This window comes from Amborella trichopoda, chromosome 12 (assembly GCF_054954075.1).
Source record: "Amborella trichopoda isolate Santa Cruz 75 chromosome 12, AtrichopodaSantaCruz75HAP2 v2.0, whole genome shotgun sequence".
Lineage (NCBI taxonomy): Eukaryota > Viridiplantae > Streptophyta > Magnoliopsida > Amborellales > Amborellaceae > Amborella > Amborella trichopoda.
In genome coordinates, this window is record NC_142347.1 from 33779204 (window position 1) to 33798142 (window position 18939).

The 18939-nt window shown below is 40.9% G+C and overlaps 1 protein-coding gene across 1 annotated transcript; it reads left to right on the forward strand.

Moving 5' to 3' along the window:
• The first annotated feature begins 531 nt into the window (after nt 1-531).
• SCPL50 (serine carboxypeptidase-like 50) lies at nt 532-4734 on the forward strand. Its single transcript, XM_006841067.3, has one exon. It carries the CDS (start codon nt 3137-3139, stop codon nt 4508-4510), a length of 1374 nt encoding a protein of 457 aa, XP_006841130.2. The 5' UTR covers nt 532-3136; the 3' UTR covers nt 4511-4734.
• The last annotated feature ends 14205 nt before the right edge of the window (nt 4735-18939 follow it).

Consider the following 18939-nt stretch of genomic DNA (forward strand, 5'->3'; position numbering starts at 1 on the left):
AATATCTATTGGAGGTGTTTCATCTCCCTATCCAACTAAGTCCTTTGCATCCTTTGATCCTCCAAGTTTAGTAACATCTCCGCCTTTGTAGAATCTTGGAAGATCGTTGTCGCCATTAAAAGGACGTCATCACCAACTTCATCTGCTTTCTACATGCCTTCAACAATCTTAAAGGCATCTCACCTAACCTTGGATGGACCATCCATCACAGGAGTACTACTGTTGCTTGCGGTGTCACATGCCAGCATATTAATGCTCTGGGCCATCTCTGTCAAAAAATAATTAAAAATAAAATAATATAGAGACATGACATTATGATTAGGGTCATCTCAGCCGTCACAGTTGGATAGGGGAAAACATATAAGTTTTATGTTGTAGGGGAAGCATAGAAAGGTTGCCCATTAGATTATACAAATGGGCAAACAAAAACTCTTATGTCGCCATGAACAACTAAGAGAACGTGAGAAGGGACAGAGAGATTGAGAGAGAGGGATAGGAAGGAAGCCCGAGTTAAACCGGCTAGTGTGTTGGGTGATCTGTTTGCAGTGTTAGATCTCGGGTTCCATTCCTATTAGGGTAAGGGGATATTTTCTCCACTGAGCTATGGGAAAAAAAAAAAAAAAAAAAAAACTTTTTTAAATGTTAAAAAAAAAGGAGATTGAGAGAGAAGGAGAACACATGACCAACTTCGTCTAAGCACCGGGTAATCAAAATAAGTAAAAAAACGATGCTCACTTTTCCACTCAAGATTTTATCAAAACATACAATCCCAATTTGTCTTTTAAGTGTTCATCTAGACAAACGATACCATTTTTCATTTTAAAGTTAAAAAAAAGGTAAAAAATATAGACGACACCAGCTTGATAGCCTGATCCAAAAAATTTGAGACAATCTCTCTCTAAAAAGTTTAAAATAATTTTATTTCAAAAACTTTAATATCACTTCTCTCTCTGAAATTTAAAATTAATATAGTTTCTCTTTCTAAAAATTTTATGATACTTCCTCTCTCTAAAACTTAAAATTTGAGATAATTTCTTTATCTAAAAGTTTTTAGATAGTTTCTCTCTAAATTTTTTTAAATAGTTTCTTTTTCTAAAATTTGATATAGTTTCCCTTTGTAAAATTTTAAGATACTCTATCTAAAATTTAAAATTTGAGATAATTTCTCTCTAAAAAATTTGATATAATTTCTCTCTAAATTATTTTAGGAAGTTTCTCTCTTTAAAATTTTAAGATACTCTCTCCAAAGCATAAAATTTGAGATAGTTTATCTCTTTCATTCGTAGGGGTGTTTTGATAGAATTAATTGTATTTGATAAAGTGTAGGGCTCTGGTATATGAAAATAAACCTACATAAATACTTCCCTACCTCAAGTGATGCGACTCTATTTTTATATGAATTGGTCAAATTTGTAATAAAAATTTTTGCCATGAAAAATAATGTTTTACCAATGGATAGTATAATTTATGAAGTATTTTCATATCTATCAAAGGTGCTCTTAATTCAACCAGGGCCAGGCATAACTTTTTTTTGTGTCCGGAGATGCACTTCTGTTGGCGACGCTGACGCCCAAAGCATCCATCTTAAAGTTGACTCAAAACAATAGTCGTCCCACCAAAAAGAATAAAAAGAAAATTACAAAAAAAAAAAAAAAAACTTAAGATGATACTTTCTATGCAACTTAACCCAACCTAACTTATTTCTCTCATTTTTTCCCCAATTTTGATGTAAATGCCATTCCTGCACACAAAAATCATTTCAGCGCGATTTGACATTGATTTTTGGACGCAGTAGCACATTGCCCGTTTACACCATCACATTGCCGGAGCGCATACCGGACTCCCTAAGACAACTATCATAACATTGCCGGAGCGCATACCGGACGCCCTAAGACAACTATCATACTGAAATTGAGTACAGTCGAATCGCGCTTTACATAGTATCGGAGCCCTGAAATCCAGTAATATCTACTGGCGAACCGCCTTTTAAAACTACCAGACCGCCCTTTGAAACTGCCAGACAGCACTTTGCAACTACCGGACTACACTTAACAAAGTGTCAGAGCACTACTGCTGCATCGCACTTAACACAGTGCTAGAACACTACTGCCTGAACGTATTTGCACAGTGCTGGAGCCCTACTGCCGGAACGTACTTATACCGTACCAGATCCCTATTTTGGTGGGATAGAGGAGATAGAGGCGTAGGTAAGGTAAAAGTAAGGAGTGGTTGTTTAGGATTTTTATTTTATTTGGTTGGAGGTATTGGCATAAAAAGTATATTTTTTTTTTTAAAAAAAAGTTAGGTTGAGATAAGTTACATCAAAAGTACAGTTTGTTTTTGTTTTTATTTTTGTTTTTATTTTTTTGTTTTGTTTTTTGTTTTTTTTTTCAAAAATAAAACTACCGGTCTAACTTATCCTTCAAAACGTTTCTTTTTTTGTTTTTTAATATTTTTTTCAATCCTCATATTAGACCTTCTAGAAACAATGAATTTAAATTCCATCGCAAAAATAACTCATGGCGAGTGGTCGCACATCAACCGTCTTTGCCGTACCTCCGAATCTTGTCGTCCGCATGGGCATAAAGAGAGCATCTTCACGCCAGCACGTCCGGACTCTAGAATGGACCTAATAAGGACAAACACACAAAGTAGGAAAGTTCAAAGTAAGTAAAGCCTAACCTCATATTTCATTGAGAATTACAATTCAAGCATCCAAAAACCGATCATCTCACCTTTAAAATATTAGTTGCGAAAAAATTTAAGATTTTAAGCTTTAAAAGTTATATATATTCTAACAAATAATCTAGACCACATATTTTACTTTAAAATAATAATTATCATACATCTATAAGATTTGTACCATCTTTTAGTTTCAAATTTTATTTTCGATGTTAAAAATTAATTTCGATCTATCATCAAAATTTTTATTACCCACTGCAATTTATTGGAAAAAAACCATGATGATAATGAAAATATCAGCGGCTAAACAAGAATTTGAGGTGAGACTTTATTTTGTTTTCATAAAACCTGGGCGTTATAGAAACTTCAATCCCTGTAGGAAAAGCAAAGCCACACTTCACCTCTCCCTCTCCCTCTCCCTCTTAATTATTTTACAGGCGTCCCTCTCTCTCTCATGACCATGGAGCAGTCCTTTAAGCTCTTCCTCTTACTTCTCATTCACATTCTCCCACTCAGGTCTCTCTGCTCCCCTGTGCCCCCAAACTTCCCACCCAACGCCCTCCCCACTAAGTCAGGCTACCTCCCCATCAATCCCACCACCGGTTCCGCCATGTTTTACGCCTTTTACGAAGCGACTCGACCCACAACACCTCTGCCCACCACCCCCTTACTCGTCTGGCTACAGGGAGGCCCCGGCTGCTCCTCCATGATCGGCAACCTCTTTGAACTCGGCCCCTGGCGTTTCTCGGATGGCTCTTTCGAGCTGAATCCCGGTGCTTGGAACCATCTCTTCGGCCTCCTCTTCCTTGACAGCCCAATTGGCACTGGGTTCAGCGTCGCCCCACAAGAAGAAGAGATCCCCAACAACCAGACCAAGGTCGCCCGCCACCTCCACATCGCCCTCACCTCTTTCCTCCTCTCGAACCCTCCGTTTATTTCCCGCCCTCTTTATATCACTGGTGAGAGTTATGCCGGAAAGTATGTCCCTGCAGCTGCGTTTTACATACTCCAGGAGAACAAGGCAGGACAGAAAACCAAACTGAACTTGCGAGGCGTCGCAATTGGGGATGGGCTCACGCACCCCGAGGTTCAGGTGCAGGTGCATGCAGACACGGCCTACTTCATGGGCCTCATGAACCGGAGACAGAAGGCCCATTTGGAGGAGCTCCAAAGAGCGGCAGTGCGCTTGGTCCGCGAGCAACGGTGGGCGGATGCGACCACAATGCGTAACGAGGTGCTCGACTGGCTGCAAAATGCAACAGGACTGGCGACCCTGTACGATCTGCGGAGGCAAAGGACTTATGAGACAGAGCCAGTGGGGGAGTTCCTCAGGCAGGAGAAGGTTGCAAAGGCATTGGGGGTGAAGGAAGGGGTTGTGTGGGAGGAGTGCAGTGGGCTGGTCGGGGGCCGCCTGCACGAGGATGTGATGAAGAGTGTGAGGTGGATGTTGGAAGCGGTGGTGAGGGAAATTAGGGTTTTTCTGTACACAGGGGAGTTTGATTTGAGGGATGGGGTGTCGGGGACGGTGGCATGGTTGGAGGGGATGGAGTGGGAGGGGTTGCAGGGGTGGATGGCCGCCGAGAGAGATGTGTGGGTGGTGGGGAAGGAGGTGGCTGGGTACATACAGACGTGGTCCAACCTCACCCAGGTGGTTGTGAGGGGGGCAGGGCATCTCGTGCCTGCTGACCAGGCGGTCAATTCGCAGGCCATGATCCAGGACTGGGTATTGCAAACGGAATCGTTCGGAGGCAGTGGCCGGAAACAGAGGACCAAGTTTAAAGGATCTCGCGGCCGGAAACAGAGGACCAAGTTTAAAGGATCTCATTGACACCGCCACCCCCACCCCCACCCCCAACCCCGCTACCACCACTCTCAGTACCAGAAAAAGAACAAATTACTTGGGACATCATTGGGAGCACTGGACTGCGGAAACAAGATTGGCGCTGGTGTTGAACTTAGAATAACTGCTCACTTCACGCTTTGTATGATTATTCATTCTAAATACTGAGCCCCCTTCCAAAAAAAGCATTAAATTATGAAGCACTTTTAGCAGAATGGCCAATTGCTTGCTGATCCAAACTTCTTTTCTTCTTCCTCCTTTTTTTCCCTTCACTGTTAATGGCAGAGCCAAACCTTCTCTCCATGTGTTGAGAACTGCTGGTGCAACCATCTATTTGATGGCTTTGAGCTATTTCAGGGGGGAAATGTGACATGAATACTTTGCTTCTCATTTGTGTGCAGAGCTGTGGCATTCAGAAATGTGGAAGATAATTGATGGAAAAATCTCAAAAGAAATTTAGATTAAATCCTAAGTATCAACCATTATTGGGAGTTGGTTTACCTTTTTTTAGGTAAGGTTTACCTAATTTTTTTTAATATTGGAAGACGGTTTTTTTTAATTTTCTAAAGGATTTGGGGTCTCCTATTTTCTAATCTGAATTTTGGGATTTTCTATGGTTGGATTTTTTTTCCTGATTTTTTCTAATTTTATAGGATTTATATACGGTTTTATCCTATTTTTTGAGATTTATTGGAATTTTTCTAATTTCTAATGAATTTCTTATGGGGTGTTTTCCTCTATTTTCTAATGAACTTCCAGATGATATTCTAGGATTTATGGAAGGGGCATTTATAGGTTGAAGTAGGGTTATAGTCGAGATCAAATCGATTCGGTCCTAAGGTCCAGATTCAGTCAAAAAGTCTTAGAATTTTGGTTTTTTTAATGGAATATTCACATTTTTTAACCAATTTGGAATCTTTTAGAGAGCTGCCCACCACCTCGGGTCCATTGGGTCACATGAGGTGCGGCCTGGACGAGGAGTATTTTTATCTTTTCATACCTTTTGTCTTCTTGAGCTTCTTTCACTATGTATGTCTTATCCGAGTGATTCTTGGATCGTTGAAAAGCTCTCGGGATAGATTTCTAATGATTTTGGGATTAATTTAACTGAGTTGAGGTGTACTAGGGTCTTCTAGGGCTTGTGTTGTCCTTAGGGTTTAGAATCGGGGTTTTTAGAAATTTCCTTAACTAGATTTTCGAAGGGGTGTTTACAAATTTTTATTGGTATAAATTTCTACTTGCAATGCCTATGGATGTCACCCTTTTGGGTGAACCACAAAAATCTTTATGTTTATGTGGTGTGTATGTTTTATGCTTTATTTCTTGTATTATGATTCATATTCTCGCCTATTTTTGTTTCTAGCTAGATAAGTGGGATTCCCCATTTCCGCATCTAAGAGCTCTTAAATCCTAAGTGGTATCAAAAGCATATGGTTCAGTACAAGGCTAGTCTTTATGCATTTGGTTGAAAAAAACACACATGGAAAAGTATGCATGTGTTTTATTTGAAGTTGAGAAATATAATGGGAAGCACAATATTTCCAACAAGGATGATAAAGAAATTTACTAAGTAAAAGATGAATAATTCATAAAGTTATCCAATGTATGTTGGCATGATGAGCAGGTGATTTTGATATCAAGGTGGTGATTGTTGGATACTATGATATCTAAAATTACCTAAAATAAGAAAATCTCATATTATACATGATTGTGATCAATATTTAAATTCTTGTTGATAAGTTTCCTTTGTATCTCTTGGTTATATCTTTTGGTTTTTAAGATATTGTAGGCACCCCATTTTAAATCTGGTAAATTCTATGGTTTTATAAACCGTTAGGACCACGTTATCCTAGTAGACCCAATTTAATTACCCTAAAACTACTCAAATCCTATCCTAATTTGAAGTAGAGCCCAAGAGCTTTTAATAGTCCAAGAATCGTCTGAATTGGACATACAGATAAAAAGATATAATAAATAACAATTTAGTCCCTGTGAGACCCAATTGTCGGACTATGGGCCGGGCTGTAGCAGGCTCGAAAGTCTCATACAGGGGCTGATGATGCAGTTAACGTATCTGATGATGTAGTAAACACGTATTATTTAATTAGGTAAGGCTAAAACTTCAAGATAAATTCAAAACAATTCCGAAAAAACTCTAAAAAATTTAGGAAAAATTGCCAATTGAATCTTATAAGTACCCTCTTTCCCTAACCCAAAAGGAGAGAGAAAAAGAGATAAAAAAAACCTTAGAAATTCCCGAAATTAGGAAAATTACCCAAAAATAAAAAAAATAGGAAAAACACTTCGAAAATTTCTAAAAATTTAGAAAAAATCCCAAAAAATTAGAGAAAATCTCAGAATTCTTATTCAACCTTTGAAGATCACAAAACCGTTAAAAACCAAGAAAATTCTCCTCTAGACCCTAGGAAGACCGGTTGCTTTAGAAAAATCTCTAGATTAAAAACCCTAGAGAAGATAGAAACCCTAGCCTCCTGAAGTCCTAACCCCAAGGCTAAGAAAACCTAGACTTAGGGCATAAAAACTCTAGATCAAACCTAGACCTAGGACAGAATAACCCCAGTGTCGCCCCAATTCAAAGGTCTCAGAAACCTCTGGAACTTTATAGATCTGTTCTAGGGACTCTTTTGTGACTGCACAAAAATTCAGCTCAAAATAAAATTTTAAAAAATATAAATTTTTTTTTTTTTTTTTCAGTTCAATCTGTGCTTTTTTATTTTACCTTATTTTAATTTATTTCATCATAAATATTTTTATTTCCTGCTTCTTCCACTTTAAAGTAGTCTTATTTTATCAAGATTAATAAGATAAAAATATAAAAAAATAAAAAATAATATTTTTTTGGGCGACACTAGCCGTGTCGCCCACCCTGCAAGGGTGACACCAGTAGTGATGCTTGGGCGACACCACTTGTGTTGCCGAACCGTAAGTGTCTCAAAAAAATTCTGGGACTACCACAGGACCATTCCAAGGACTTTTGGCTCCCTGCTAATCAATTTTTGGCCTTAAAATAAAATTTTTAAAATATAAAAAGAATATTTTGCTTCAGATAAATCTATTATGTTTCTGCCCTTTTGATTTTATTTTAGTTTGTTAATTTTAACTGAAATTATATTTTCCCTGCTTTCACCATGCTTAGTTTAATTGTGTTTCATCAAAATTTAAAAGATAAAAAATAAAAAAATAAAAAAATTTCATTAGGGTTGCTTACCCCTCCAAACCTAGATTCACTCTTTGTCCGAGCCGAAACTCGTGAACCATCTAGTCTAGATCTTAATCTAGGTTCTAGCATAGGTCTAAGCTTAAGAGTTGTCTCAAGAGCTAGACTAGGCTTACCCTAGTTCAGGGTCTTAACCAAAATCCATTGAGTCTAGTAAGTCTAGGTTCGAGTCTAGTCTTAGCCTAGGTCTTAGCTAAGGTTTTTGCCCTTAGTCTCAGGCTAGGTTTGCCCTAAGTCATCGAGTTTAGATCATACCTAAGTCTAGATTTTAAAACCCAGGTAAAATCAATCACCATGTTAGTCACTCTAGGCGACCATGATGACTATTCCACAGCTGACTCTAATCCTAACCTGCCCAAACCTAGGGACCAGTATGCTGTAATCCCTTGGAGTTATCGACAGACCTCAGGACAATCCATTATTCAATGCTCAACTCTTCAATTAGAGGTAGAGTCACAAGCATCCACTCCTAATCTTGAGATCTGTGTGGCCCGAAAAGCCGGCTCTGTAAGAAAAACCTTGAATAGTTAGGGAGTCCGACCAGGCATCGTCCTATAGGGGATTTTAGGCAACCAAAGTAGAAGTTGAATGAGAGAAGAAATTCATGTAACATCTAAAGCCAATTCTCGTAACTCGAACCAAAATAACTCTGAGGTGCAGCAATCTTAAAACCAAGACCCACCAAGGTCTAGGGGATCTAACCCCCCTCTAGTCACCATAGTACAGCTCATGATGGAACACTGTACGAAGAAGAGGTGTCGACTCAAACCGACCCTTAGGCGAGATAGGCGTCCAAGCTACCCTCAAAAGTCTAGTTGACCTAGGTTACACTATTCATGCCCCAGCTTATGGGTCGATCCCAAACCAAGTTAGTGGTATAGGTCAACCCTTAGCACAACCGAGTTAGCCGATTCTTCAATCGGTCCCTTTGGTTCATCCGATTCAGCAAACCGTGCAATTTCAGCAACCGATGACGACACATATAGGTCAGTCTGCCCCTCAGGTACCAATGTATCAAACCACCCCGGTGACTATGACTCGTCAATCTCAGGTCCATGCAGGCCAACATATACCCCAAGTTTCAACTTATCAGACTACGTTTGGGAACCCACCAACCAGTGGGCCTACTGTCATGCTAAATACTCAACAAGAAGGCACCTTAAAAGCAATGTAGGATATACTTGTAAGAATGGGCATGCATGAAATTCTACCCCCAAAAGCCTTTGTTCATGAGACCTTTGGAGGCATGAAAGACCTTCCTCTGGGATTTGTCGTCCCAACATTTAGAAACAAGTTCAATGGGAAGAGCGATTCAGATACTCACGTCAATGCGCACCTCCTCTCCATTTGAACTTTATGAGACATGCCTAACCAACTGAAGGCCATCTTTTCGCAAACATTGATCGGTGAGGCCTTGAACTGGCATCAGAGAACAATGTTCACTTGACCACACATCACTCTCGACAAAATGATCAACCTATTCGTTTGTCATTACCGCGGGTCGACACGGAGACCTCTCTCCTTGGGCGAACTCAGTGCAACAAAATAAAACCCAAGAGAATCCTTCAAGGATTTCATCGGTCGATTCTGCGAGGTAGTAATGCGGGTCGTAGAATATCCACTTACATACCCAGCCAAGATCTCCATAGTCTTAGAGAATGCTGCACCTGAGTACATGACCTTCTCCAGCTAAGGTCTTATCCCCCACTCTTTTGACTCTATGATCGAGTGGGTGGCGAGACATGAAAGGGCTAGAGGGACACCCCTCAGCACAATGCTGAACAACAAGCTGATAACATCTCCCTAAAATAAGAACAAAAACAAGGGGAATGCTTTCGGTCATGTTAATGAGATCATCGTTAACGGATCGGCCCAAGGTTTAACCTCTTAACACAGCAATCAGAATTAAAACCGAAGGGATTAGCCTAGAGCTTATGCTCAAAATAATAACCAAAGGCAAGAGGATAATTTCACCCCTCTCAAAGACCCATTAGAAAAAGTGTTGGAGTTACTCTTGGCTAAGAATATGGTTTATCTCCCACCACCATCTGAACCACCATTTCAAGTCACGGATAAGAGTAGGTAGTGTAAATGACATCAAAACCATGCTCATGATACTCAAAACTGTATATATTTGAAACAAGTGATTCAAGGGTTAATCAATAGGGGGACATCACTATCGCACCTATAAATCAACCTATCGAAGAGCTTAATCAAAAGATAAGTATCTTCACAAATCCTCTCCCTAAAAATATGGTCACAACGACTGAAAACCCAGGAGCTTAAGACAACTCGAAAGAGAACGTTGTTATTCACATGATTGAGTGTGGAGACGAAGAAGAGGATCCCAATCAGTTTATATTGGCTTGTGATCATCACTTTCAAGAACCCGAAGAAGATCTTTTGAGCTTCCTAAGAGCAAGCCCTTCATCTCCAAACCTTGATAACCTTCCCAAATGGGACCAATATGACGAAGATGACACACTAGAAATTGATATGGTCAGGACCAATGAAAAGACGTCATCTTCCAAATAAGGGGCCAATACCCCAAAGTCTCTCATTACTCTTGCTAGGGCTGACCTTATCGAGCTTTAAACTGATGAGGTTGACTCCTTAACCCAAAGAGGCTGAGTGTTCAAACCCATTCAATTGATGGTTGATACTCTTGATGAAAGAATGAGAAATACCTCAAAAACCAAACAACTAGCGAGGGTCGTAGATAACGAGCCGAACAAGGAAATTCAAGGATCTACAACCACCTATGATCTACCAGCTTATCTTGGGAAGATCTAGGCTCAAATCTCCATCTTGGAGCTACTCGCCAATTCACCAGCACATATAGCTTAGATCGAGAAGGTCCTTACCAAGACACACATCTCTAGCAACACACAGCTGGATGAGTTGTACGGAATGATCAACCAGTTGATGGCACCAACACCAATCGTGTTTATAGATGATGACATCCCAGCCAGCTTCAACTGATTTCATGTCCAATCTATGCACATCACCGTCTTCATGCAAGGATATGAGATACAAAGAGAGCTTGTTGATAATGGGGCATCCTTAAACATATGCCCTAAGAAAACAATGAAGCAGATAGGCAAAAGCTCGGATGACTTCGAGCCATGTCAACTAACTACCGCTGCATACGACGGAACCAAAAGACAAGTTGAAGGCATACTACCTCTCATACTCAAGATCGACCTTACCGTCCAAGTGATAAAGTTTTATGTCTTGGACATAAAACCTTCTTTCAATATGCTGTTAGGAAGACCGTGGCTGCATGAAAACCTCGTGGTTGCCTCTACACTCCATCAATGCTTAAAATTTCCAACTAAAAACGGCGTCGCAAAGGTATGTGCTGAACCCCCTGTTTCTCAATCCTACTATACATAATGGGAAGCCAGCTGTAGGAGTCGAGCTTGGAGAAATCCTGCTTGCTTCCTTCGAGCAAGCCGATTGTGCCACCTTACACCTAAAGCCCGGCGACCCTATTCCTCAAATTTTACAAACTTCTGCATCGATGGATGACATTATCCAATATCAACATCGATACGGTTTCGGGTCCCTCGAAGGTTGAAATATGCTCTTCTCCCAAGGCTTTCAACTAGGCCAAGGCTTGGGTAGTCAAGTGCAAGGCGTAACGGAGGCAATTTCTGAATTATTCAAAGCCAAAACTGAAAACGGAGATCGAAGAGGTCTCGGGTGCTCTCTCACCTTATTGCAAAGCCAGATGAAGCCTTCAAGTTATCCGAGCTTTGTATCTGGAGGCATTCAAAGCCTTGATCCTCTCGATGTCCGTCATTCAAAATGGGTTAAGGTGATCCTTGAATTCTCAAAGGGGAATAACTCTTCTTCCACATCTCAGCACGCACAAGAATTGGGAATTGAAGACCTTTTTCCTGACCTGAATTTGAATGTATGCACAATCGGCTCTAACACAGCCAAGCATGCTCATCTACCGATTCAAACCCAGGAACAGAATTGGTCGATCACTCCCCTATCTCGAGAATCACTGGAACCATACCAACGGCACCTTCAAGTCCTGGTGGCAAAAAACGAATAGGCGTAGGATGACCATCTAACCACCCTACGCGTCCAGCCCCCAACATTTCTCTCGCGAGTCCCATAAGGGACACCTCTTGTGTTATTTCAAAAACTGTTGAAAATCAAAACATGATAAAACTAATAATAATGAAAAAGAATTTTCAAAAAATTGAGAACACTCAAGATAGCTCAATTACGATGCACAATACCTAAAATGACGAATTGGATGACCTAGACGAAGATCTAAAGAGCCAAGTGTCTGAAGAAATCTCTGAACCTGACGAACTCACTTCCCATGTTGAGTAATTCAAGGAGAGGTTCAATGGTGAACTAACGGCAATCATTGAAGAGACGATCGATATAAACTTAGAAACTGAGAAGGACCCAAGGTTAAGCAAGATTGGAACCTCCTTATCTCCTGAGGAGAGGGAAAATATGATTTCATTTCTTAAGGAATATCGCGATGTCTTTGCCTGGTTATACGATGATATGCTAGGGCTAGATCCCACATTAGTGCAACATCACCTCATATTCAACGAAGGGGCAAAGCCTGTAAGGCAGAAACTCAGTCGTCAGAAGATCAACCTAGAGCTCAAATTAAGGAAGAAATCGATAAATTGCTCAAGGCGAAGTTCATTACCCCCATCGATTACTCAGAATGGTTGGCCAACATAGTGGTCATACCCAAGAAAGACGAGAGGATCCGAGTGTGTATTAACTACAGAGACCTCAATAAGGCATGCCCAAAGGACAATTTTCCATTACCAAACATAGATGCCTTGGTCAGCAACACTGCGGGGCACGAGATTTGTCATTCATGGACGACGTCTCAGGTTACCACCAGATCTTCATGGCAGGAGAAGACTAGACCAAAACTTCGTTCATAACGCAATGGAAAACTTATTGGTATAAATTCATGCCCTTGGGCCTAAAAAATACAGGGGTGACCTATCAGCGGGCAATGACTAGCATCTTCCATGACTTAATGCACACCATCACGAAAAACTATATCGACGACATTCTAGTCAAGTCGAAGAACAGGCCTGATCATCTCACCAATCTGAGAACCATTTTCGAAAGGCTTTGGAAGCATCAACTCAAACTCAATCCACAAAAATGTGCCTTTCGGGTTGCATCTAGCAAATTAAAGGCTTTATAGTAAGCCAAAGAGGTATTGAGGTGGACTCATCCAAAATATGAGCCATCACTGAAATGCCCTTTCCCCTAAACATCAGAGAAATTTGTGGGCTGCAAGGTTGCATACAAGCCATAAGGCGTTGCATCTCACAACTAGAAAACAAGTGCGCGCTGTTTAATAGACTACTCAAGAAAGATACTCCATTCATATGGGATAATGAGTGCCAAGAAGCTATTGATCAAATTATGGAGTACCTCACCAAACCTCTCATCCTTAGCCCTCCAAGTTCAGATAAACCCTTGTTTTTATACATGTCAATGAGAGACAAGACCATGGGGGCAATGTTAGGACAATACAATGACCATGGAAAAGAACAAACGATATGCTATATCAGCAAGACTATGATGGACTATGAGACAAGATACACGGATGTGGAGAAGCATTGCTTAACTCTTGTGTGGGCCATGCAGAAGTTAAGACACTATGTCTTATCTCATTCAGTCAAGCTCTTCTAAAAAAATAGACCCACTCAAGTACCTATTGGAGAGATTAGTCCTGAACGAACGTTTGGCGAAGTGGAGAATGGTATTGAGTGAGTTCGAGATCGAATCTGTTACTAAAAAATCGATCAAAGGACAAACCATTGCTGACCACGTAGCTGAACACGCACAGCCAGACAGCACTCCCGTCAACACAGATCTCCCTGATGAGAACCTCTTCACAATTGAGGAATCAATTTGGAAGCTATACTTTGATGGTGCAAGACATGAATACGGGTTAGGTATAGGAGTCATATTAGGCTCACCCGAGAAAATTTTAATGCCAACAACTATCAGATTGAATTTCTCATGTACCAATAACATTGTTGTATATGAAACCTTGATAGCCGGGCTCGAGAACGCCATGGGAATGAAAATCCAACAAATACGAGTGATTGATTACTCCTTACTCATCATAAACAAAGTTTAAGGGATTTGAAAGATGAAAGAAGAAAAGCTCAAGCCCTATCAAGAAAAAGTGGAAAAGATGATCTCATATTTCAAGAAAATCACCTTTCAGCATGTACCTAGGGAAAATAATCGGTTCGCCGATGCCCTTGCTTCAATAGTTGATATTCCTCCATAAATCACCACGCGGCCATTCTATATCAGGAACAAACATGATCCTTCCCCACCAAGGATCGAAGAAGAAAGAGAGCAAGAAAATGAGAACGATGGGTAAGTGTCTCTCGTTACTTCAGATGCGCTAGTTAAGGCAAAACCATGGTTCCACAATATTCTGTCATTGATGAAAGATGGGTTATACCATGAATGAGCTACAAAAAAGGATAAAGAAGCCCTTCACAGGTTTTCTATGGGATTCTTAGTAAGAGGAGAACTCTTGTTCAAAATGTCCTTCGATAACGTCATTCTACGGTGTCTTGATCAGCCAGAAACCGACCAAGTACTAATAGAGTTACACAATGAGGGAGGTCATTCTGACGCAGCCGCCTTAGCTCAGAAAACCAGGCATCAAGGTTATTATTAGACCACCATGGCTGAAGATTGTTGGAAGTTCGTAAAGTGGTGTCCCAAATGTCAGCTTTATGGAGACCTCATCCATGCACCGTCCTTACCACTAACCTCAACACCACCTGTATGGCCCTTTTCCATGTGGGGCCTTGATATCATCGGAATGATCTCACTGAAAGCCTCAAACGGCCACCGTTTTATATTAACGGCGATAGAGTACTTCACCAAATGGGTAGGACACATCATTTGTCAAAATTGAGGGATAACATGTTGCCTGTTTCATAATGAACAATATTGTATTCAGGTTCGTTGTTCCTGAGTCAATCATTAGTGACAATGGATCCATTCTCATAAATGAAAAGGTCTCTAAGGTGTGCAAAGAGTTTGAGTTAACATAGAAATTCTCCACACCTTACTACCCTCAAGAAAATGGATAAGTAGAGGCTACAAACAAAGGACTTCTCAGAATTGTAGACAGAATAATAAAAGGTGACAAAGATGGGCACGAAAACCTAAATGATGAGCTATGGGCCTACTGGACAACTGAGAAGACTCCTACGGCACAACAACCCTAGTTCTAGAACCATCTCCAGGGCACAACCACCCTTTCAACCACAGATCTACTGGTCAGTATTCAAATCAGAGAGGCAAAAAGGACGCTTGTTCTGATACGGCGAGCCCTCAAAGGCTCAAGAATCCCGTGCCATCTGGCCCAGTCTGGTATTGTTTCTTCCTTTTATTTCTTCTTCTTCTTTCACTGTTTTCATTTTATCATTGCTTTAAAATCCTATTTTGATATTTTGGATCATGCTGGCTCTGCCACAGATTTGAGAGTAGATATGCTCGTTTTCAAGCAGATCTGGCCTCAGATCTGAATTCGATTTGTCCCACTTTCTGTACCACTGCATTTTCATCAGTTTATGGTGTCAATATCCGGGAGATATTTATCAGAAGATCTTTCATATTTTCATCATAAACAGTTTGACGCTCATCGTGGGGCCTTTCAAGCTTGATCCAAGCACAAAAATATGATTTTTGTACACTGTTTTTCACTGATTTCAGTCACAAAAGGTCCCAAAAGTCGATAGTGACTACTATCTAGGGTTTCGGTGCTATGAAACCTTGTTTTTTCTCGACGACACCAGTAGTGCCGCCCAAGTCCAGGGCGACACTCCCTGTGTCACCCAAATTTTAAAGTTTCAAAATCTTCTAAAACTTTGTAGATCTACTCCAAGGACTCTCTTGTGACTTTTCAAATAATTTCAAATCAAAATAAAGTTTTTAAAAATACCAAAAAAATATTTTAGTTGATACAGGTGTGTTATATCTGCACTGTTCTGCTTTACTTTGTTTTAATTTTATTCATCAAATTTTTTTTTTTCTTTCTTCTTCCAATTTTATTGTAGTCTTATTTCATCAATATTAAAAAATAAATAATAAAAACTAAAAGACCAAATATTTTTTTTGGGCGACACTAGCAGTGTCGCCCATCCTGCAAGGGCGACACCAGTAGTGCCACCCGGGTGACACCACCAGTGTCACCCAATTTCAAGTGTCCCAGAAAATTTTTGGCACCCCACAGGCTTGTTCTAGATACGTCTGGCTTCTTTTCCATCAAAATTTGGCTCAAAATAAAACTTTTTAAAAATATAAAAATAATATTTTGCTACAGATAGGTTTGTTCTGTTCCTGATTTTATTTTAGTTTGTTAATTTTGATTGAAATAATGTTTTCATTCTTTCACCATGCTTATTTTAATTGTGTTTCATCAAAATTAAAAAGATAAAATATTAGAAAAAAAAATGCATTGAGGGTTACTTGCACCCTCCTTGAACCGTGTCCCATTTGAGTCACCCTCGACTCAAGCCGCTCAACTAGCACAGACTGTGATTGGTCTCTTTTTTTTTACTGTACCTTCTTAAGGGTTGCTTACCCCTCCATCTATACTGTGCTTCGAGCGAGTTTCGCCTCGAAGCGCACATCGCTAGGCGCAATCAGTGCCGAGCGCTCACTTATTTTCTTTCTTGTTTTGAGTGCATTGTGTGCTTGATAAATATTTTTGATTGTGTGATTCTTTACACACACCGGATCGAGAATTCCCAAGAAATGAGAAAACAAATATTTCAAAAATCTCCAAAATCTGCGTTAACGGCATGAGGGGAACCTAGCTTTGAGAGTTGAGGCGGTTGAGATTCGTATAACTTTAACTGTGAGCTTCCCTTCATATTCTTGTGCCTCAAAGCAACTCTGCGTATAGTAGAACCTGGTGAACATTCTATAATAGGAGGCCAGGACCTATGTGGGGACCTATATCAGCCTAGTCGCATTTCAATAGTTAAGAACCCACTCTCAAACCAAGCCTGCTTGTAATCAATCTAGGTCAAACATTTTCATGTGATGTGCTTGCTTATTTATGTTGGTTAATCTTAGATCTCAGTTTGGACCCGCTTTTGGTCCAAGCTAAACCCTCTGAGTCCAAGTCCAAGCTTGTACCTAGCTTAGCCCAGGTTCGAACTAGGTTTCGCCTTGGTCCAAACTTAGGTCCCCTCTTCGTCCGAGCCGAAGGCTCGTTCCTAGTTCGTCCTTGATCTAGTCCGGGTCCATACCGGGTCTGATAATCAAAATTCTCTAGGTCCAAGTTAAAGCTTACAGCCAGCTTAGCCCAGGTCCGAATCGAGTTCACACCCAGGTCCGAAGTTAGGCCCCCTCTTGGTCCGAGCTTAGGGCTCATGAATAGCTCAACCCTGATCCAATTCGGGTCCACACCCGGTCTGAGTTTCACAACCCTCTTGGACCGAGTCTTGGCTTGCACCCAGCTCAATCCAGCTTCGAACCAGGCTCACACCTAGGTCCGAATCTAAGCCCACTCTTGGTCAGAGTCGAGACTCGTACCCATCTTGTCTAGATCTTAGTCTAGGTTGTAGCATAGGTCTATTTAGAATTGTCTCTAGATCTAGACTAGGCTTACCCTAGTTCAGGGTCTGAACCAAAATACATTGAGTTTAGAAAGTTTAGGTTCCAGTCAAGTCTTAGCCTAAATCTTAGTTAAGGTTTTGCCCCTAGAGTCACGCTAGGTTTGCCTAAGTCGTCAAGTCTAGATCTCACCCTAAGTATAGATTCTAGAACCCATCCAAAGAGAGTCACCATGTCGGTTACTCAAGGAGACCATGATGATCGCTCCATGGCCGACTATAAGCCTAACTTGCCCAAACCTACGGACCAGTATGCCGCGATGCCTTGGGATTATCGACAGACCTCAGGTCAATCCATTATCCAACGCCTAGGTCTTCAATTAGAGGCAGAGTCCTAAAGGTTCACTCCTAATCCTGAAATCTGTGTTGCCCAAAAAGTCTGTTCTGCCTAAAAAATTTTGAATAGTCAAGGGATTTGACCAAGCATCGTCCTACAGGGGATTTTAGGCAACCAAAGTAGAATTCGAGTGAGGGAAGAAATTCATTCAACATATAATGCCAATTCCCACAACTCGAATCGAGATAACCCCAAAGCACAACGATCTCAAAACCAAGACCCAATTAGGTCTACCCAATCTCGAGCCACCATAGCACAACTCATGATGTTTTGAACACTATGCGAAGCAGAGGTATCAATCTAGACCAACCCTTAAGCGAAATAGGTGTCCATGCTGCCCTTAAAAGTCTAATTGACCTAGGTTACACTATTCATGCCCCAACTTACGGGTCAAACACAAACCAAGTTAGTGGTATAGGTCAACCCCTAGCACAACCGTATTAGCTGATTCTTCAATCGGTCCCTCTAGTTCATCAGGTCCAACAAATCGTGCAATTTCTGCAACCGGAGGGATAGCTATGGGTCAGTATGCCCCTCAGGCACAAATATATCAAACCACCCCGGTGACTGTGGCTCATCAATCTCAGGCCCATGCAGGCCAACATCTACCCCAAGTTTCAACTTATCAGTCTACGCTTGAGAACCCACCGACCCGTGGGCCTACCGTCATGGCAAATACCCAACAAGAAAGCACCTTAAAAGCAACGCATGATATGCTTGTAAGAATGGGTATTCATGAAATTCTACCCTCGAAGGCCTATGTTCATGAGACCCTTGGAGGCGTGGAAGACCTTCCCCTAGGATTTGTTGTTCCAGAATTTAGAAATAAGTTCAACAGGAAGAGTGATCCAGACACTCATGTCAACGCGTGCCTCCTCTCAGCTCGTGCTTTGTGAGACATGCCTAACCAATTGAAGGCCATATTTTCACAAACATTGACCAATGAGGCCTTGAACTGGCATCAGAGAACAATGTCCGCTCGACCACACATCACTCAAGGAAAAATGTTCAATCTATTCGTCTCTCAGTACTGTAGGTTGACACAAAGATCTCTCTCCCTAGTCGAGCTCAGTGCAACAAAACAACTAGAAGAATCCTTCAAGGATTTCATTAGTCAATTCCATGAGGCGACGATGCGCATCATATAATGTTCACTTAGAGACTGTCACGACCC